Consider the following 21,238-nt stretch of genomic DNA (forward strand, 5'->3'; position numbering starts at 1 on the left):
ATTGCGCCACCGCCTCATGGAGCAGGACTCTGCAAGGCTTGTTGTGCCGTTGCATGCACGAATGGCAGCACTGCTGTGAGGTTCGACTTACCGGTGCAGCCGCGAGCTGCAGGACGCCAGCTGGGCTGGTATGATGAAGCTCGCAGCGGTGTTGCAGTTCGTGCGTACAACGGCACAAGCCTTGCAGAGTCCTACTCCACGAGGCAGCGGGACACGCCAGGGCAGCGCCAGCCAGCCACTCAGCCAGCACAAAGCACAGGGAGGGGAGGCGGTGATGGGACATCCAGCCCCACACTCGCCGACTCCTCCACCCCCAAAATAGTAAGACCCCCCCCAATAATAAGGCCATGCCCTTATTTGGGGGGGGGGGTAAGAAGAAAATAACATCCTGTCTTATTTTCAGGGAAACACGGTAGAATTTATATTTGAATTCAAATACAGTGTGATTAATGAGATTAACTCTGTAGTTGTAGTTAATCATTTTTCTTTCTGTCACATTAACACTGATCTGGCACTGACTTGAATTTTCTGGGGCCCAAAGACACCCTGGGCCTTCCAGTCTCACATCCTGGACAGATGCAGCTGGTGTGAATGCAGCTGGTGGCTGAAATGGAGGAGGAGGAGAAGCAAAAAGCATGGCTTCTCTAGAAAAGCCGCAGTGCCTCCCCGCACTTTGCAATACATTAGAGGCCTCTGCTTCCAACAAAAACAAGTTTTTGTTTTTGCCTTTTCCCGGTTAAGAACTTCTAGAAAAGCCAGTTTGCATGCCGAACACGCAAACTGTAGTTTTAAAGTAACAGTATTAGCTCTACAGTAAAGCTGTTCCTGCAGAAATGCCAAGAGTGATCTGAACCCCAGGAGCAGCCACCAAGAGGCTCCTTCCCTCAGCTTTGCAGAACAGCAACACTTATCCTTGAAGCACAGAGGAGGGGGAGGGGGAATCCCTGTGGTATTATCACTGCTGCACATTTTTTCCCCTCCTTCAGAGTTTAGCCCTTCCTAGAGGTGAGCAGCTGAACAGAGTCGTCCTTAAAGCAGCCTGGAGGAAACCAAACTCAACAATGATTGCGATGGTGGGGTCTGCCCACTGTCATCCATGGGCAGAGAGAGGGAGGGAGGGAGGGAGAGAGAGAGAGATTCAGACAGACACCATCTGAAGATGCAGATCAGCCCCTGGCCACTTTCCCAAAGGGAGACCAGGAGAGGCAAGCACAGCTCAAGGCACCCTTTGATCCACAGCCGCCCCCCCCCAGCACAACGGGGCTCAGCCATGCAGCTAAAGCAAATTCAAAAGAGCTGCAGGCGCAGTGTCCCCCCCCCTTCCTTGCAGAAGGGCAAGTATGCCCAGGGCCAAGGCTTCCACGTGGCCTCCTGCGCCCTGCTAGAGCCATTGGGGCAACTTTCTCAGGCGCTTTCAGCATGATGAAGGCACAGGAAAGCAGAGCTGCTGGTCGTGAAGAGAGAGGGTGGAGGATTCAGAAACAGGAGGAGAGGCACTTCCTGTTATTAAAAGGGTCTGCTAAGCTCACACAAGTTTTTGTTCTCCCTTAACCTCCTTGGTCTGGTTTTCTTAAGGCTGCGTTTTGGGTTCCTGCTCTCTTTAATGGCATTGTTCTATTTTTATGCAGAAAACTACTTATTCCAAGGCTGCCTGCAAACAACAAAACAGAAAGGGAAGGGAAGGGAAGGGAAGGCCTTATCAATGTGCCTTTGTCTGGCCAGTGCTGGGAAGATGGCCTGCGGGGGTTGCCCACCCTTCTCATGGCAAGGTGGGCGCAGGAGGGGCTACAGAAAACACAAGGAAGGCCAAGCAAGGCGCACCTCTCCTGGTTCCTCCCACTCCCCGAAAATGGGCTCTCACCCTCCCAGGGCCGGCCCAGGGGCAGCGGGGCTCCCTCCAGCAGAACCTCTGCGGGGCACGGATTCCTTTCCCCTCTTATCAAGCAGGCTTGGGGGTGCTGGGGCGTTCGGGGGGGCAGCTGTACCCCAACACTGGAGGCTCCCAGCCTGTCTGCCAGCCGCAGCCTCAAGCGGCGGCTGCAGAGGAAGCAGGCAGGCAGGCAGGCCGCAACCAGGGCGGGAAGGGCTTCTTTGCGGGCCGCTCCGGGGAGCAGCCGCTGGCCTGGCACGGCGGCCGGCAGAGCCGAGCCGAGCCCGCATCCAGCCCGGAGAGGCCGCCTCCCCAGAGCGGGCAGGGCCGGCAGCTGCGCGGCCAAATAAGGCGCTCTCGGAGGCGCAGCGGCCGGGAAGGGCGCGCGGCGACGTCATCCGGAGGAAGCGTTGAGTCACCCTTCCTTCCCTGCGAGGCTGGCGCGGGGCCGAGGGAGGCGGCGGCGGCGGCGCCCGCAGGAGCAGAGACGGCCCGGCCCAACGCGCGGCAGGCGGGGACGGGGGGCTGGGGGGGCTCGCTGCGCGTCCTGGCCCCGGACGGGGAGGGGGCGACGCGGCTCTACCCTGAGGAGGAGGAGGAGGAGGAGGGGGGGGGGGCGACGCTGCGCTCCCTTTGGCCTTCCTGGGGCGGGTGGGGGGGGGAGAGAGGGGCTGCAGAGAACGGCAGAAGGGGCTGGGGGGTGGGGGGGGGCGCACCGCCATTCCTTTGCAGAATTCATCCTGGCAGATTCAAGCTCGCCGGGTTCTCGGAAACGAAGAGACTCAACATTTCAGCCGGCCAGAAAGAGCTGAATCCCACGCTGTGATTATTCCAAGTTGGAATAAAACCCTTTGCTATCCGCTCCATTCTAAAGGCGCAGATTCTCAAGCCTGGCCCTCCCCACCGTCTCAATTAAATGCCAAGCCTCCACCAACCCCAGATGCGAAACTTAACCCAGGCGCCCAGGGCATGGAGGAAAGAAGCCACTGGGTAAGCCTAAGCCTAACCCACCCTCCAGGCAGGGACATTCCAACTTTGGAATCAATCCAAAATCGATTGCCCACAAAATGTATCCATTATCATTATATAGATATGAGGGGGGGACCAACCTATGTTTTTTTAAAAGTGAGCTTATGTCCAAATATGGCACAAAATGGGGCAAATACTTTCAATTTCAAGGGAATCAAGCCAGCCAGCCCCCCTCCTAGGAAAACTCTCTGCCCCTCTCTGCCCTGGCAGCCGCAACCCCTTGGTTGAAGCCCCACCCCTTTCTTTACACGCATCACGGCTGCCATCTTGACTTTTTTGACCCCGCCCAGCAAAAGAGCCCTCAATTAGCCTGGTCTGCGCAAGGAATCAGGAAGGCGGCCTGGTGAACTACCACAGCGCTGCAGGAGGTTGTCAGGAAGGCTCCACTCAAAAAAGCGAACTTCAACTTTAAAAAAAAGGAAGGATTTGAAAGCTGCCAGATATGACAGCTAAAGAGAGTTTTGCTACTCTCAGCAATTTGGAAATGGGAGCTGGCGGGTCCACCCAGTTCAGCTTCGCGTTCCCAAGCATGTTGCCAGCCTCCCCCATCCTGCCAGGAGAAGCTATTCAGTGCTTAGAATTTGCTGCTTTTCAACCTCTCTCTCCAGCTCCCTAGTCGGTCCTATCTGGTGCCAGGTAGAAAAATTCCCTGCCTCTTCCCGACCAGCTCTTCTTCCACCAGATAAAGCATTTACTATTGAAATTCCTTTCAAAGTCGGAAAAGAGCAAACCCCAATTGGGGGGGGGAGATGTGTTGCACCCATAGTGACCAAGCAGCAACACCTTGTCCATTATGATTTGGGGAGGGTCTCCTGGGCTTCTCTCACTTCCACCCATCCACCTCAAGAGCAGATCTCAGGGGAGGGACCCCTTCCCCCCAACACACACACAGAGGACTCTTTCTCAGAGCTAAGAAGGCACCCTGGCCTTCAGGAGTTTGGGGACTTTTAATTTCTGGAAAAGCCTGGAGGAAAGTCCACCCAGTTTTTCGCCTGTTAACTAACATCAAAAGGACCTCTGTGAGACTGATGACTAAAACCAGCTTCCCTGGCATTAACAATGCCAGCCATTTGCTTACTAAATGTAGTTCTGACCAGCTCAACTTTTGTTTGCCTGCTTTTGTACTTCTTCCATGGATTTCTAGGTACTTTGACCACTCTACAAGCAAAACTTGAGGGAATAAATAAGGTGGCTGCAGTAAAGGCAGACACTTCACAATGCGCTACAATCCCTAGAACCTTCAGCTCCACTTGGAGAGAAAGGCCACAAGGACACGCAGCCCACCACAACCTGGTGCAACTGTGGTGAATGTCCTTCGGCTGCATTTTGCCACAAGCCCTTCAATTCCCTGCAGCAACTTTCCCTGCACTCTCTTCCTCCCCAACTCTCTGGAGGCCACCAATGCGACCAAGGCAGGCAGCCAGCGGCACCTGGCAAAGGAGAGAAGAGGCCTCTAAGCCAGCATTTATTAACAGGCTGTAAACAAAGAGGGTTGCACCAAGGTATTTAGGAGGTGTTTGATCTGCCATTTTTAATAGATTGGTTAATATTTTATACTGCGTTCTGCTTAAATTGCTTTGTCCTTCAAAGAGCAAGCACTTCTTTGAAGGGTGGGCCTCTTGAATTTTTTCCTGTTCTTTTTTTGTGACCCGTTCCCTAAATATCACCATCCCAACTTGCAGAATTTGGGATGGAAAGTCCCAAAAAAAACCCCATGTTCTAAAATAAGCAATTGTATTTAATTAGCCAAAACAAAATCCTGCAAATACCCCACAAAAGGGGGGGGGAATCAATCCTGCCCTCACAATCGTCAGGCCTCCCCCCTCCCCCAGCCCTTAAGGCACAAGTGCCGCTTGGGCAGGACAGGGTTGCCCCCACCAGCCTGACCTTGAAGGGGGCAGTCTTGGCCTTGCTCCCGCCCGTCCAGCAGAGCCCCCCAGTGTTGCTTTGGTGGCCATGGCTAGTCATGAATTTGTGAGGGGTGGACATGTAAATTGAAGTAATAAACAATCAGAGCTTCTAAAATAACAGTAACAATATCTCTTAACTGTTAGTTTCAGTCCAATTTTATTCAGAGGCCAACCTCAGGGAACTGGTAAACATTGAAGTTCTGGATTCTATCCAAAGTTTTGTATCTTTGAGTCAATGGGACAGGCCAATGGGGTGTGGACTGAGCCTAGAGCAGATCCCTGGCAAGTGCTGCGCCCAGGTCAGAGCCCAGGGATCCCAGCGGGGCTACTGGAGCCCATCCATCCTTTGGTTGCAGGTCAACTCGTGAGGGACGAGGAAGGACCTCCCCCCAGGGCCGACTAATTCAAAGAATCGGCCCATCTCTTCAGTCTGGATATTGAAACGAAGGGTCATTTCTTAGCCTTTGAGGAACCTGCTGGAAGGCTGGACTCCAAAAAACAGAAAAAGAAACTAAATCTGATTTAAATATGCTGTAAGTAAATTAAGCAATAAGTCAATTAAAAGCCAGTTTGGTGTAGTGATTTTGGCACAAGGCTAAAAGCCAGAAGACTACGTTCTAGTCCCATATTTGGCACAAAGCCAGGTGGGTGAACTTGGGCCAGTCCCTTTGTCTCAGCCCTGGAAAGCAAGCAATGGCAAATCACTTTTGAAAAATCTTGCCAAAGAATCTGCAAGGACTTGTCCAGGCAGTCTTTGAGATCGGACACAACTGAACGGAAGTAAACTTGATCATTTTCCATTCATTTAGCAATTTCCCCTTCTTATGGTGAAAACTGCATGACTGCAGCAATTTCTGGAGGGACTCGAGGAGCTCCAAACCCATTCTGGAGAGGGGAGGGGGGAACACTGTGTTTTATGCCATTTGTGGGGAAAATCATCAAGAGGGCACAATGATACCGAGATCTTCACCATCCCAAGGGAGCCACGTTAAGTAATAAACACAAAGAGCTGAAATCCTTTTAAATAAAAACCAAGCCGCTCTTGGTGTTAAACTAAAAGAGGAAACACGCTTGTTGCACTGTGGGCAATATCCTGCCAGGGAAGGATACTGGTGAAGTGGTTGCGTGAGAATTCAAGAGGCCTAGCAAGCAAGGAAGTTCTAGCTCTCTTCGAGAAAAATCAGAAATGGAGAAAGTTCTTCCTTCCATATGCAAATCGTTTGTAAAAAATGAACAGGGAAAAGGTGAAGAAGATGGGAAAGGACGTTCATTGAGGTCCTCCAAAGTTGAATTTAATTATAGGAAAGTCACCTTTGGAGAACCTTGTGAAGGTCCTTTTCCATCTCCTTTTCCCCGTTTTTTTCTTGGAAATCATAGTAACAGAACAGAAAGCTTAGCAAATTAGTAGAGCAAGCATAAAAAAGAGGTCTTTAGTAAAAATGTAATAAACTGGCATAAATAAAAGGAACATCTTGTTTCTGGCAGCAGCTAGTAAAATGCTTCCAAAGACATGAAATAGTAGAATATGAAAGGCAGCAGACAGAACAGTTCATATATTCCTTTTTGCCATAATTACTCACTTTTTTCCCTTAAAAGGGAAGATGATCTTCTCATACCAGCTTTATAACCACAACCCATTGAGCACTGTACCATTTTAAAAGGCCAAGCACATCAATTCCTAACACTGCAAGGTATATAACGCTCTTCCAAAGTCTTAAAAGCAAGCCATCCTGAATATTTTTTCACTTTTTTGAACAGAAGCTTGACCCCTCGGAGAGCCCCTTGCGCACGCACGCACACACACAGGATTCTGCTGGCAAAGAAGATGCCTGTGCTGCTTTCAAGGAAGAGTCTAACACTGAACTGAGCCCGGAAAACAAGCGGTGACCAGCACTAACCTACAGCATCTGTGTGGGCATGAGATGATTGTGATTCCATTCATGGCTAGGAGCTTTCTTGGGTACTTTTCATGCATAAATGTACTGGAGCAGCCCAAGTGCAATTCAACAAAGGCATGGATAACCGTTGCCAAGTTCTGTAAATGTGCTCCCCAGCTTTCATCTAAAAACTGCCATGGGGCACTGCTAGGAAGCCCCCCACCCCCCTTCAAGAATACTTCCAGAGGAGTTAGGAGCTAAATTCCAGCCCTGAGACAGATTTCCTTACAGAAATTTGAATTCCTGGCTTGTCTGGCTTTAATTTCAGCTTGTTCACCCTCATCCCACATACTACTGAACTGAAGCAACATCTGAGGCCAATTTGCTTGGGGTTAATGACAAGAAGCAATAAAACTACCATTGTTGAAATACTGATGAAAACTCACAGCAAAGCTCCAGCTGATTTCTTTTGCATTGCTGGCAAAGAAGGGAACAAGATGAGCCCCACAAGGCACCCCAGGCTAATGGTCATGCTGACAGGCAAGGAAATCAGCCCCTTCCACTCACTGGGCATGTAATAAGCAATCAACCACTGCGAGGGGGCAGGGCTCTAGAGTAACAGATCCACGCTCCAATCTTCCTGGCATAAGTCAGGAGACTCAGTCCCACATCCTGACCAAAAGCAGGAAAGCTGAAATGGACCAGATCACTCTAGATATAACCAGGATACATTTCTCAAGAAGTCTTCACCAACTTGATCTCCCTGGCCAAGAATGAAATGTTTACGCTTGGTCAATAATTCCAGGAGTCATGCAATTCCAGCAGTCAAACCTTGATATGAAGGACTCTTTATTTTACTGGGCTAATTCAGAGTTTTTAAGTTATGGTCTTGTAACTTGGCTCTTTTAAGCAATAAGGAACAAGGCCTACTTCCAATTTTTTTTAAAAAAAATTATCCTAACCTAAAAAGAACCCTAGAGCAACTAACCTTAAAATTTAACTAAGTATTCCTTAAAAAAAAAAAAAATCAAGCCACAAAGATGGCAGAATCCTTTTATTCCTTAAGCCTAGAAAGACATACCAAAATCCTTTTGTTTCCATGGGTTTTGCTCCCCTATTAGTAGCCCTGATGTTTATGAAAGTATTCAACATGCAAATACACACAGATGTAAATCAGGTGCAAGTATCCTCAACATCTATGGAGATTCTCAATCGTCCAGGTTACGATTGTCCCAAAGGTGCTGGACTTTGTTTTTCCTTGAAGTTGTTTTACTTCTCACCCAAGAAAGTTCTTCAGTTTTGAAGAAGTTTTTTTGGATGAGAAGTGAAATGTCTTCAATGAAAAACGAAAAAGTCCAGCTGACTTTTGAAAAAGCACCTTTGCGACAAGTATCCTCTATGCATCTGGAGAATGCCTGGCAGGCGACAGTGACAATAAAGGGACTTCAGGCATGGCTGCTTTCTTTAGCCACTCACTACAGAGCTGGAAAGCACTAAAATGCTACTTTCTACAAAGCTGTACAGGAACACCACACCTCTGCTCTGCTCAGCAAGCAACTCTGAAATTGTGGTGAACCCCTGACAAGAAAAATAGGTCTATTTTGAGGTCAGGAGAACTTTTTCAAAGACTTAATTCTGAAGGTTGTTCGCAAATGTTGAAGGCACCAAGTTTTAGGAAAGATAGTTTACCTATTCCACCACCAAAGCTCTGGATTTTGCTGTTATGAGACAAAATGAAGATATTTTATCACAAGACTGCTTCACCCTTAGATGTTATCTGACCATTACAGAAATCAAACATACTGAATGCAAACCAGAGGCATGGAAATAACCAGCAAGACTACTGCCAACTTGTAATTTCTATTCTAGTACAAGTGAAAAGTTATTAAACACACAAGCAGCAATCAAAGTACTGGCATAATAAATATTTTAATTTCATTGTCTATTAAATTAGTTTTATTTCTGACCACAGCTTCATTTTGGCCCTGCCCACTTTCTAGATTATGTTGGGCAAACAGATCTGGGCTGCAAAAGTCCAGGCAGCCATGAGAGGGCAGCAAAGTGATACAAGAAACGGGGAGCTTTAACAGTCATCAACTGCTCATTTCTGCGATTTGCAAGTCAGATAGGGCAGGACGGCAGGATTGGAAAGAAGTTGCACATTCCTGCTGTAATCTCCTAGGAGGAGAAGATAAGGACAATGAGTCACCAACCCCTTCAAATTGCGAGAGGAGTCTTACTAATACCCTGAGGCTGGTGGAGGCTTTGGATGGCCCTCAGACCTATAAACTCTTCCCATAATGTAACTTTAATGTAACAAAAAGAGATTATTAAATGAAGAATCACATGAACAAATTAATTCGAATTAATTTGAATTAACCACACTCAGGTTTTCTCTTGGAGCAGGACCCCCTTTGTGCCAGTCACTCGCTCCCTCTCAGTCCAGCCCACCTCACAGGGTTGTTGTGGAGAAACTAGGAGGAGGAAGGAGTATTAGATATGTTTCCTGCCTTGGGTTATTTATAAACATAATAAAGGTGGGATTAAAAAAATAAAAAATCTAAGACTTAATCTTGCATCCGAGATAGGCAGCTCTAGAAACTGAATAACATAAAAAATAAATTAACACCCAAGTACAGATTTCCGCCTGGGAAAAGGGGCACTTCTCAGACCATCAGGGCAATTCTGGCACACTTCAAACAAGTGTGCTACTCAGGCTCACTGAAGACATACTTTTGCCTTAAGAAGGTTAAGTGAGCATTCTTAGTTTATCATTTACAGTAACTGCAAAGACAAAGACACAGTTTCTCAATTTTGGCAACTTTTAAGATGTATAGACTTCAACTCCCATGGCTTCCTGGCCGGATGGGGAATTCTGGGAGTTGAAGCCCACACTTCTCCAATTTGCCAAAGTTGAGAAACTGCACTAATAGATCCCAGGAATACTGGCTTTGTTTTACTTGCTTAATATGAAATCAGATCAGACAAAATAGTTTCTGTCCATGATCACTGGAAGCAAGGGCAACTGACCCAGGCGCTGTGGGAATCTGAGGAAATCAGCCCCCAGGAGTTCACCTGGCAACTAGTACAGGTTTACTCTGGCCGTAAGGGGTGCCCAGAAGGCACGGCTGCAGATGACCTCTGCCCAAAGGACTCCAGCTAGGAATTTGGTTCGGAAGGCTGAATACAGGGACAGCCTCATGGATTTGTTCCCCAGAGTCCCCTTCAAGCGGTGGAATCACAGCTGCAAATGTCTGAAAATGCAGATTGGTTGCTGGTGGCCCCAGGCGTGGGGGGGGAGGGGGAGGAGGCGCAGAAGGGAGGTGGCCTCCGAAGGGAACAGGAAGAGAGGGGAGGGGGGGCTTGTTACGACATCCGCCTTCTCAAGAGAAGGTCTTCAAACCCCACAGTGGGTGCTTGCCTGGCGTGTCAAAAAAAAAAAAAAAGCCCTCCTGCCTAGGAACAAAGCAGCCATTTGGTTTTTCTTTCTAAAAATGGCAGGGCTTAAAAAAAAAAACTGAAGAAAGGAAAGCTGCAGGTCCATCTCATTTCAAAGGTTATACCACTCCAGTATCAGATGCCCATCTCTCTAAAGCAGCTATTGTACAACCCAAGGAACGGAGGAGTTAAGAGAATCAAACTGATCTTTCGCCAGCAGTGGGAGGGAGGGGGGATCCACTCACAATACCCTTAGTATTTTAAGGAAGCTGTGCGTTGCATTTCCCCCACCCCCCTCTATGCCACTTTGAAAACCATTCTCCTGTTGTGAGCTAATCAAACTAGTCCCCTATTTTGCTCCTTAAAGTTTTCAGCTAGAAAATAAGTCAAGATTGTCTCTTCTTTTCTCTTGGAATCTTTTCTCCTAAAATCTTCCTGATTTTCCCCAAAAGGAAGTCAAGTACAGACTTGACATGCTCCACATTTAGCACACCTCACCTTCCTTAGCCGTGGAAGCCATTCCAGTCAAGCTCAGACAAGGCTCTGCAGCAACTCTGAGCTCATTTTCCAGCTCCAAACTAACATTGTTGGCACAGTGAATCTGCAATGATTTCAGTTCAAAACTTTTCCAAAGCCAGTAGTCAGAAAGATATAGCTTATTACAGTTTATGCCAGCTATGTATATTTCAGCGATCACAGGGAAAACTCTGAAATTCCATTTTGAAAGACACAAGGAAGAATACAAGATATTGGCCCTGGTCCAACATAAGGCAGCAAAACCAGGCCAACCACAAAGGCGATTAGCAAACCATGGAGCTCCCATCAGCCCCCCCCAAGACAAGATGCCCCAGGCACACGGCTCCAGTCTCCAGAGGCATGAGCCGCTGCTCCCCATGCCGTGCACCCCCAACTGTAGCTGTGAGCTCTGCCTTGCTCCTGCTTGGCATCAACAGGTTCTCCTGCAGGGCTAAATCTCTCTGCACCATCTGACTTATTTTTAACTTAAGGAATATTACAAAACAACACAAGTTAATAGGCCGGCCTCCAAGGGCAGCGGTCCCTTCGGCATTCTTCAAAAATAAACATGGCTTCACTTGGGAGAGTGCCAACCAATCCTATGCAAAGATGCAGGTAAGGCAGGTGAGCGACAGCATCCCAGAAGGGATGGCACAGAGCATCTCTCAGCACTGCTGCTGTCTGATAAAGGACCAGTTTGTAAACAGCTGCGGCCACACAGCAGCCACTCTTATGAGCAGCCACAGGGAACCAGTGACGTTCCTCAAAAGTGCAAAGCTCTCCAGTCACAAGTTTCCTTACCCTGGAACTAGCGTCTGGGTCCCTGAAACTGGAACCCCCATCCCTCAGCAGTCTCCCCGGCCTCTAACTTTCCACAGGGATCCAACTACAATTCTTATTCACCATCCGAGTCCCTGGTGCTCACATCTTGCAATGGTATGTCAGAATGGCTTTGGGGAACAGGGGCAAAGAGATGTTTCCTAGGAGTGGCCAGATAAGAGGGCACAACCTGTGGCTGGGTGGGGCAAGAGACTTAAAAGGAACCCTCCCCAAGATCCCCCGGGTGCGATTCAAGGTATTGGTTACCACCTTCAGAGCACTCCATGGCTTAGGACCTGGGTATTCACAAGACCGCCTTCTGCTACCAATAGCCTCCCACCGGTCAATTCGCTCCCAGAGAGGGGCTCCTCCGGGTGCTGTCGGCCAAGCAATGTCGGCTGGCGACCCCCAGGGGGAGAGCCTTCTCTGTGGGGGCTCCTGCCCTCTGGAACGAATTGCCCCCTGAGATGCGGAGGATTCCCGATTTATGCACCTTCCGCCAGGCCCTCAAGACGCTTTTATTCCAACAAGCCGGGCTGGCCTAATTTTTAAATTTTTTAATTGTTAACTCTTAATTTTTAAATGTCCTAAACGAGTATTTTATTTTAATTAGATATGGGCCAAATTATTTAACATTTCTTAAATTGTTTTTTAAATTTTATATCTGTGTGTTTTATTCTGGCTGTACACCGCCCTAAGTCCTTCTGGAAGGGCGGTATATAAAATAAATAAATAAATAAATAAATAAATAAATAAATAATCAATCTCAGGCTGCAGAATTGTACTTCCAAATTCTGTTAATGTAGCTTTGCCATAAAGCAGAATTAATCTTATCTGGTTATGTTCCCTGTCTGGTTGATCTGGTAAGGCTGACACATCCGGAGAAAACCCGCAGTGCTTCGAGGGAATTGCTTCTGTTTCAGACTTGGGATGTCCACAATACTGGACTGCAGATCCTTTAGACCAGACCAGGGCCTTGTACAGCCCCAGGCCGACATCTGACCCTTTGGCTGTCCCTGTCTGGCCCATGTGAGATCACTTGGAAATTAGAAATCAAATGTAAATAAGTGTATACTACTCACGCAATGCAACTACGTTGCTTTTTTTTTTTTTTGAAGGCAACTATTTTTCAATTTACGCATGTGCGTGCATGCCTACACATCTTCAGTTCTATTGGTTCAGCCCTCCACAACAGTCTGAGTTTGTCATGTTGGCCTCTTGGGAAAATTAACCCTCCCCTTAGACCAGTGTTTCTCAACTTTGGTAGCTTGAAGATGGGTGGACTTCTACTCCCAGAATCCCCCAGCCAGCACTGGGAGTTGAAGTCCACCCATCTTCAAGCTTCCAAGGTTGAAAAACATTGCCTTAGACCAATCATTGCTACTACTGAGAGTAAGTGTAGCTTTCACTTCTCTGCAATAAAGGAGGACCGTCCCCTTTCTTGCTCAGCTTTCTGGATTTCCAAAGAATCCCATACTGTTAGGAACAAGATGCTGGCCTTGCAACTCTTCCCACAGGGCCCTTGTGCAGGAGGAGTCAGGAAACCCACAGGCCTGGCAGGAAGAAGGCCGTCTAGTCTTCCATCCCTGGGGTCTCCAGACCAAGGAGGTTCAGAGGGTAACTGCTGGGAAAGGCCTCAGGCTATGCCCGAAGGAGTCAACGGTTACGGGAGGAAGGTATGAGCTACTGAAAGCTATTGAATACCATACAATACAATACAAAGAAAGGCACCCAAAGCCACTGATTATGCTGGCCAGACACTATGGCGGGCAGGTCCTGCTGGCTGGGGAATTCTGGGAGTTGAAGTCCCTACAGCTTAAAGCTGCCAAGGTTGAGAAACGTTGAGCTACGCAGACCATGGAAGGCTCATCAAGGGAAATGGAAGCTTTTCTTCCGAAAAATCCCGCCGTCTCAAACGGTCCCTCCCAGCTGAGGCCCAGACGCCCACCCGCCGCTGGCTCCCAGCACTGAGCAACAGCGGCAGGCCCGGACCGGCCTTTGGCGCCCTAAAGGAACCGGGATTCTCTTACTCGACGGGCGAGGGGAGCAGGAGGGGGAGCCTGCAGAAGCGCCTCCTTGGCTGCCTCTCCAGCGGGGACGCCCCTGGGCCTCACGTGGGCAAATGGCCACGCGGGGGAAATGAGCCCGCGCTCAAACTCTCGGCCGGAGCCGCCGCCCCGCCGTCTGAGGAGCGGGAAAGCGACGGGGGGCCCGGCGGCCTCTGCCCTCCTCCGCCTCTCGGCAGTCACGGCATCCTCCTGCAAGCCGCAGGGCAAGCGGCGATGCTCCGCGGGGCCTTTCTCCCGCGGCCGCCGGCTCCGCTTGCCCGCAAATCGAGGGGGAGGCTGGGCCGCCTCGCCCTTTCCACCCGGCCGGAGCGAGGCCCGCTTTCGCACGGGCGAACACCGGCATCCGGCCCGGCCGCTGCCGACTCTCAGCCGAGCAAAGCGGTTCCCAGCCAGACACCCGCGCGGCCCCCGCTCCGGCCACGCTGCCCCCGAGGAGGAAGGCGGCCGCGCCCACCGCCCCTCCCTGGCCTCCTTCCCGCCGACGGCAGCCCGGCGCTCCGACCCGGGTCCACGGGATGCCTGCCACCGGCTCCCCGGTCCTGAGGTCAACCGGCGACTCCCGCCCATCGCTGCCTCGGGCCCGGCTGCCTCGCCCCTCACCACCGGGCCTCCCGCGGGACTTCCCGCCGCGCCAAGCGCTCTCCTCGGGCGGGGCCCGACTGGCGCAGCGGGCGAGGCTGCCGGTAGCGCCGCCAGGACGGTCCCGGCTCGCTCCGAGGCCGAGGGGCTCAGCACCCCCCGAGTGGCCGTGGGCGGAAGCGGCGAGCGCGTGTGCGGGGGGGCCGCCGCGTTGGCCTGGGCCCGCTCCCGCGAACGACGCCCCAATCACGGGTGGGACGTCGGAGCGAGACCTCCGCCCTCCCGGTGCCCGGCGCAAAAAGGCCCGCGGCCGGTAGGAAGGAAGACCCCCAAGGGTGCCCCCAGCGCTCCCTCCCCGCCTCCCCGGAGACGCCCTTCCGCTCCGCGAAACTCCGGACAGCCGCCATGCGACGCAGGCAGAGAAGGGGCGCCCCAGGCCCGCGGCCTCCCCTGCCCCCCCCCACACACATACCGTTTTCGGCATCGTGCCGGCGGCCTGGGCGTCGTGGGGCTGCGGGCGTCTCGGCTGGGAGCTTCGCTGGGCGGCGGGAGTGGCTCGTCGGCAGGCTAAGAGCCTCGGCCAAGCGCGCCGCCTTTATTCGGGGCCGGCGCTCTGGAGCCCCCGCCCCGACGCTCCTGCCGCTCTCCCGCCCTTCCCGGGCGGGCCTCGCGCCTCCCCGCCTCGGGGCTTCCCCACCTCGGCATCCTCTGTGAAGGCTGGCCGGCGCGCGCCCGGCGAGGGCGAGGGCGGGTCCCGGTCCGCGGTGGGGCTCGGCGGGCGCTCCGAGAAGGCAACGCTCGGGAGCCTCTGGCGCGCGGCCGGCGGGCTCTCGGCTGAGCTGGAGACGCGCCGCTTTCGCTCGGGCGTTTTATGCCGGTGGGCGGCGAAGAGCGGCTCTTGGGCCTGTGGCGAGCGACCCCCTTCCCCCCCCTCAGGCGTCGGGGGCCCGGGGCGCTGAGTGCGGCAGGGAAGAGCGAGCTTCTTCCCCCCTGCCAACCCCGGATCAGCACGCCCAGCCAGCCGGCTTGGGCCTTTCAATCAGCGGGGCTTCCCTTGGCACTGTTGCCCGACGACCCTTTGAAACATTCCCGCATGGAATCGGTGCTGCTGGCCCTTTGGCCTTGCTCAGAGGTTCTGTATTGGGTAAATGCAGAAGGTGGATTCATTTCATGCAGTCAGGAACCGAATTACCCAGAACTTTGCTTGCAGACGGCACAATTGAATCTGAATAGATGCTCCTTTTTCTCTATATACACCAACACTCAAGGTGACTTCCAACAATCGAGTAATTGATTAGGATGGTTACAAAAAGCTGCTGGGGGACTTGCCATCTTCCTGACTCCTGGAATGTTGGGCGAAGGGAGCAGGGGTGAAATCCAGCAGCTTCTGACAGGTTCTGGAGAACCGGAGACGGAAATTTTGAGTAGTTTGGAAAACTGGCAAATACCACCTCCCAGAGTGGGGAGGGGATTTTGCAGTATCCTTCCCCTGCCACACCCACCAAGCCACGCCCACAGAAGCGGTAGTAAAAAAATTTGAATTTCACCAATGGAAAGGAGCCTCCTTGGCAGCCCCTCCGAAGTCTGGGACAGAGGAGAAGGCCATTTACCCAACAGCTGAGTCTTGGGACGGGCATCTTTCTCAATGGCCAGTTAGTAGCCCAGGGGCCGGTTCATAGCCCGAGGCACCCTCTGGACAGAATTGTCCCTCGACTCCCTTATCCAGCCTAGTCTGGTGACTAGGACCATAATTATATAGAGAATCCTTCCATACAACCTCCCTAGATTTTTTATTGAAGCTTTTTTTCTCCTAAAACAATGTATCCGTTGATGGACTGGCACAATGTTTCTCAACCTTGGCAACTTTAAGATAAGTGGACTTCACCATTGTCCTTCGGTCCTGTGCAGAACACACTGGGCAGCAAGTGTCCGATCATTTAAGTGGACTTCAGTTCCCAGAATTTCCCAGCCAGCTTTGCTGGAAACTGCTTTGACTTGCCTTTTATTACCTTATAAGTAACTCAAGGCAGCGAACATATTTCCTCCTCCTATTTTCCCCACAACAACAATCCTGTGAGGTGGGTTTGGCTGAGAGAGAGAGTGACCTGGCCTGCTTTCGGGCTTTATAGGCAGGACTGGACCTGCCAGTCTCCTGGTTTCTAGGTCGGCTCCACTAGGCATCCATTCTGACAGTGGGCTCTGACATCGAGTTGCTTTTCCTCCTTTTAAAGCAGGTGGGCGTCTCCATACTCTGAATTCCAAATTAAAATTATTTGCTGTGCTATTTGATTTTTGATTTTTAGCCATTTAATTACCTATTCATATAAAAGCCATGCTGGCGAGTGGTTAGAATGCAGTATTGCAGGCTGACTTTGCCCACTGCCAGGAGTTCAATCCTGACAGGCTCGGGGTTGACTCAGCCTTCCATCTTTCTGAGGTCAGTAAAATGAGGACCCAGATTGTTGGGGGCCAGATGCTAACAAATGTAAACCGCTCAGAGAGTGCTGTAGAGAACTATAAAGTAGTATATAAATCTAAGTGCTCTTGTTATAAGGCTCTCTTGATGCAGGATTTCTCAAGGGCTTTTAATTGTCAACACAATATTATATGAATGCTTCATAAATAAATCTACAAACATACGTAGTGAGATAAGCATTTTATAAGCCATGTTCACAGGATTTATTTATTGGTTTGTTTGTTTCCTGCCTGTTTATTTTTACTCAAGGTGGCAAACATCTTCTACACACCTTCTTCCTCTTCTTTTCCCCATAACAGCCCTATGAGGTGGGTTGGGCTGAGAGAGGATGACTGGCCCAAAGGCACCCCACCAGCTCTCATGCCTAAAGCAGGACTTGAACTCATCATTCTCTTGTTATCCTTTTGGTGTTTGGTGAATTTATCCTTCACAACGCTTTCTGCCAGTCATCACTAATCAGCCGGCGTTTTCCTAATGCTGGGCCATTCTGAGAAAACCTTTTTTTCAAGCTTTCTCAAAAGAGTGAGGACAAGTTTGAAAGAAAGTTATTCAGTTCACATTGCACTTCTAAAGACACCGGACCGCGAGCCTTTCTTCAGCTTTATAGCATGTTCATTTCAACATCACTTATAAACATTGCCTCTCTTTTAGAACAAGGTCATTGAGGGTGGGAGTGAAAGAGAACAGAAGGGTCGCCCAGTAGGAGAGCTCAGGGGCACAGGAGTGCCAGGCCTCTCTTTTCAGGGCGCGCTCCTCTCCCTCCTGCTGTCTTCCTCCTCCCTGCCTTGCCAGCACTCAGGTCAAGTGCCGGGGCTCAGACATGGAGTCAGAAAGGCCTGGCAGCTGCAGGGCTCTTGGCAGGCAAGGGACACCAGTCCTTTGCCCCCTTCAGGAGAGCTTCCCCTTCCATGCTGCCCATCAAGCTGGCCCCAGGACTGACCCCTGCCATCGCTTGTGCACACAATATGGAGCAGAACAGCTGGGTTCAAAACACGGGGGGGGGGGGCGGGGGTGTCTGAAGCCAAAGGCAGCACATTTCAGCTTCCGATAGCAGGTGAAAGTGCCCATCGACATCTGTGCCTGGAAAATGCCCAACCTGGTTCAGCAGGTTGATAGCCCAGCAACCAGGAGAGGGGACACCCTCTCTAAATGGGTGGCCTGAAAAAGGCTGCGCTCTGTACGGCTTCACTTGGGTGGGGAGGGACAGCCCTGTAAACTATACCAGCATCCAGATGATAGCCACTCTCGGCAGCTCCTGATGGAGTTCTGGCAAAAGCTTGCACTGTCTTCCTTGCCGCGATGCTACGTTAGCAATTGCAGCTGTGCCCCAAAATAGCTAAAAATTGGAATAGGTAGCCAATCCCTCTTATGTCCCATTATCTGTAACTTCCAAATGCCCAACAAAAGCCTTCCTGGACTGAGCTCTGTTTGCCAAACTCCTTTTGCCATCTTGAGAGTTCAAGCCCACCCGGCAGAGTTCTCTGCAAAGGGAACTCGAGACTCCAGAGAGGCGGTGGAGGGGATTTTTGCTAAAGGAAGGATCGCAGCCCCGGAGGGAGGGAGGGAGGAAATCAAACATTATCTGTAATACAAAGTTCTGCAAAAGATTGTTTCCAGAATCAGTAGGTCATTCAAAAGGCCCAGCAAAAATAAAACTGGGCTTTGTTTGCGGTGGTCAGTTTGAGAGGATTCAACATGGCCACAATCCCCTACAATCCACAGCCTCATAGAAGATCCTTGGTTCTTCTTTCCATCCAAAATTTGCCTCAATTCATTTTGTCAAAATCTATTTTTAAAAAACTAAAAATAACCTGGGCGTTGCCGGCTGCTGTCAGCCACAACAGACTTTGTGAAAACCTAACCGTGCCAGACTCGGTTCCCAAGTTCTAGAAGGTTGCCAGTTTCTCATAAAGAGGCTCCTTTTTTTCCTTTTCAGCGAAGATGAAGGTGGTACGGTGGTGAAAGGGGTGGATTGGGCCCAAGCAGTCCTAGGCTCAACCATGCAGCCCACTGAGCCAGATCCTCTTTAGTCCACCTAGCGTCGTGGGGATTTTGCTGTGAAGATAGCAGGGGGAGTAGATGCTTGCAGTCTGAGTTCCCAGAGGGAAGGCAAAGAATCTAAATGTACTTCATTCTGCCTAAGAGACGCCCAGTTCAGCTCCAGTCACTCACTTTCTGTGCTGCTCATTGAGATGGGTTGGGAGTGAGAACACAGCCTCAGGCCAAGGGAGATCTATAGAACCGTGATGGAGAACCTATGGTATGCGTGCCAGAGGTGGCACATGCAGCCCTCTCTCTGGACATGCATGCCATCGCCAGCTGTTCTTCTGGTTTCCGGCATGTGCATGCATGCCAGCCAGCTCATCTTTGCATGTGCCGGAGCCCTGGAAACTCCAGCACAAAGACCAGCTGGCCGGCACACATGTGCGCACCAGAAACCCAAAAACCAGGTGGCCAGTGTGGGCATGCACATACACACTGGCCAGCTGGTCTTTGGGTGTCTGGGTCTCTGGCGCATGCACACATGCATTCCAGTTTGGGCACTCGGTGCCGAAAAGGTTTACCATCACTGCTCTAGAAGGTGCAGCCCCAACAGACCACTATTCATACCCTGCTGGTTACCTCTCAGCTTGACTACTGCAATGCACTGTACTTGGGGCTGCCCTCGAAGACTGCCCAGAAAGTGGTCCAGAATGGAGTATCACCGGCATCTTGGTAAGCTCACATAACAGCTTTGCTTTGCAAGCTGCACTGGTTGTCATTTTGCTTCCAGATATAATACCGATAATGATGTTGGTTGTTCCCTATAAAGCCCCACATCGCATAGGGCCTGGTTAGTTTAGGAACCACCTGTCTCCCTTAACGGCTCCAGCTGATCTGATGTGGCAGGGATGGCATGCTCTGAGATTCTTTGGTTGAACAACATCAATGAGCCTGGAAGCAGCTGTCCCAGCACCTGCCGCCTAGAATAAGGTTGCCTCGCGGTCCAGGTGACCCCCGCACTGCTGGTATTTCAAAGGGACTTGGATTTGGCTCTTCGCCCAGCCTTGTCCCCCTCTGGTTGCTTATCCCTGCCATCTTTGTTCTTTTTAATTTCATGTTGTTTCCTTGTTTTAAATGCTTTTAACAATTTGTTTAAATTGGCCAGGTTAATTGGGAATGAAGGACTATACAATTTTAACATGTTTTTCTTGCTGCAGTAGAGGAAGAGGAGCCTGCATGACAACATCCAAGGACTGCAGTGGTTGCTCAGTTGATCTTCTCCCTCGCCCCCCCCCCACCCATCTGCCCCACCCAACCGCCCCACACACACTTGGCCTGACTTTCAAACTTTGTAATATTAACAAAGCCTCGCAAGAATAAGGGAAGTTGTGAGACCTGCTCCCACAAATAAAACAAACAACTAAAAAGTAACTTTACAAAAATAAACTAAAACCCCTGCATTGGCCTTTGATTTAACCAACGCTTCTTGCTTCTGCTCTTTGCCAGCTTCTCATAAACCTGGCAAACTCCCTCCGGGCTTCTCGCTCTGCGTTGCCTGCCCAAACCCCGGCAGGTCTGCACAGGCCAAGTGAGAAGCCAGCTTCCCCCACTCCTCTCCTCCTCCTCCTCTGCCTGCCTGAGCTTTAAGGAGCCCTGTGAGTCTCTCAGCTTGTGCCTTGCTGGAGCCCAACCCACAGCTGAGCAGCCTTCTCAGGTCACAGTGGGAAGAAGCGGCTGCGGTTGGAGGGAGAGCAGGAAAACCTTTGACTGAACCAAAGGGAGAAAAGAAACGGAACCCCAGAATCAGAACCCTTAGCCACGGTCCTCTCTTTAGCATCTTGGGGCAGATCATTTTCCTGCCATCGTTGTGGGAGGGGGGAGTTTGCAGAAACAAGCCACCTGATGGTGATTAATCTGCATTTTTCCATGCTGTCGCATCAAGAAGAGGAAGCTGCTCTTCCTATTTGCTCTTGTGAGATAACCAAGGTTTTGCTCTAACCTCAGTCAGATAGTTATTCCCCTCTTTGGTTGCCCAGGAGACAAGCAACCCTCATTTCTATCTAACCTTTCTTGCTGATGCCAGAACTGAGCAGGTTTGTGGTTGGAGGGGGAAGAGAGATGGAGGGGCTCTAAAACTTGCCCAACAAACCAACCCCATTGTGAGTCAAATCCTGGAGACCGTCATTGCCACTTGGGCTCACCTGGCAGATTGAGAGCAGAGCCCTGGAGTATATTTGGGGAGAGCTTTTCTAATAAAGCTTCTACCAGGCCCATTATTGTCCTGGCGTCTCCCTTAGTGTTCTCATTCTTTGGTATTTATCCTGGCATGGATACACAGATTAGTGGCAGCACCATTCATGCAAATGACTGGAGGAGAGAGCCCCCCCCCAAGGTAGTACTCCTGCAACTTTCATTCAGAAAATGTCTCTGTGAGGATCTCAGAGCAGGCTCAGATTCTGATCCGCATCTTAGTTTTGATCTTAGGAACCCATCATGTTTTTCAGTACTTACTGGAATTTTTCCCTTTTCTGGACTGCATTTTATTGTGACAACGATGTCATATTTTTAAAATGCCAGAGAGGATCCAGGATCTGCTGGCTTGGGTGTCTGAGAAGTGATTCTTCTGGGAGAGAAGCAGGAGATCAAAATGACCTCGATGGGATGCATGATGG

At 50.6% G+C, this 21,238-nt stretch overlaps 1 protein-coding gene across 1 annotated transcript in view; it reads right to left on the bottom strand.

The window, feature by feature from the left end:
- MSN (moesin) overlaps positions 1 to 14,728 on the bottom strand; it is a 61,849-nt gene extending 47,121 nt beyond the window's left edge. Inside the window, exon 1 of the mRNA XM_070952075.1 lies at positions 14,580 to 14,728. Within this exon, the coding sequence (XP_070808176.1) occupies positions 14,580 to 14,591 (12 nt within the window). The 5' untranslated portion in view covers positions 14,592 to 14,728. The remainder of the gene's footprint in view (positions 1 to 14,579) is intronic.
- Between the last annotated feature and the right edge of the window lie 6,510 nt (positions 14,729 to 21,238).

Source organism: Pituophis catenifer, unplaced genomic scaffold (assembly GCF_029215685.1).
Source record: "Pituophis catenifer annectens isolate HBS135680 unplaced genomic scaffold, rPitCat1.0.hap2 SCAF_11, whole genome shotgun sequence".
NCBI classification, from domain to species: Eukaryota; Metazoa; Chordata; class Lepidosauria; order Squamata; family Colubridae; genus Pituophis; species Pituophis catenifer.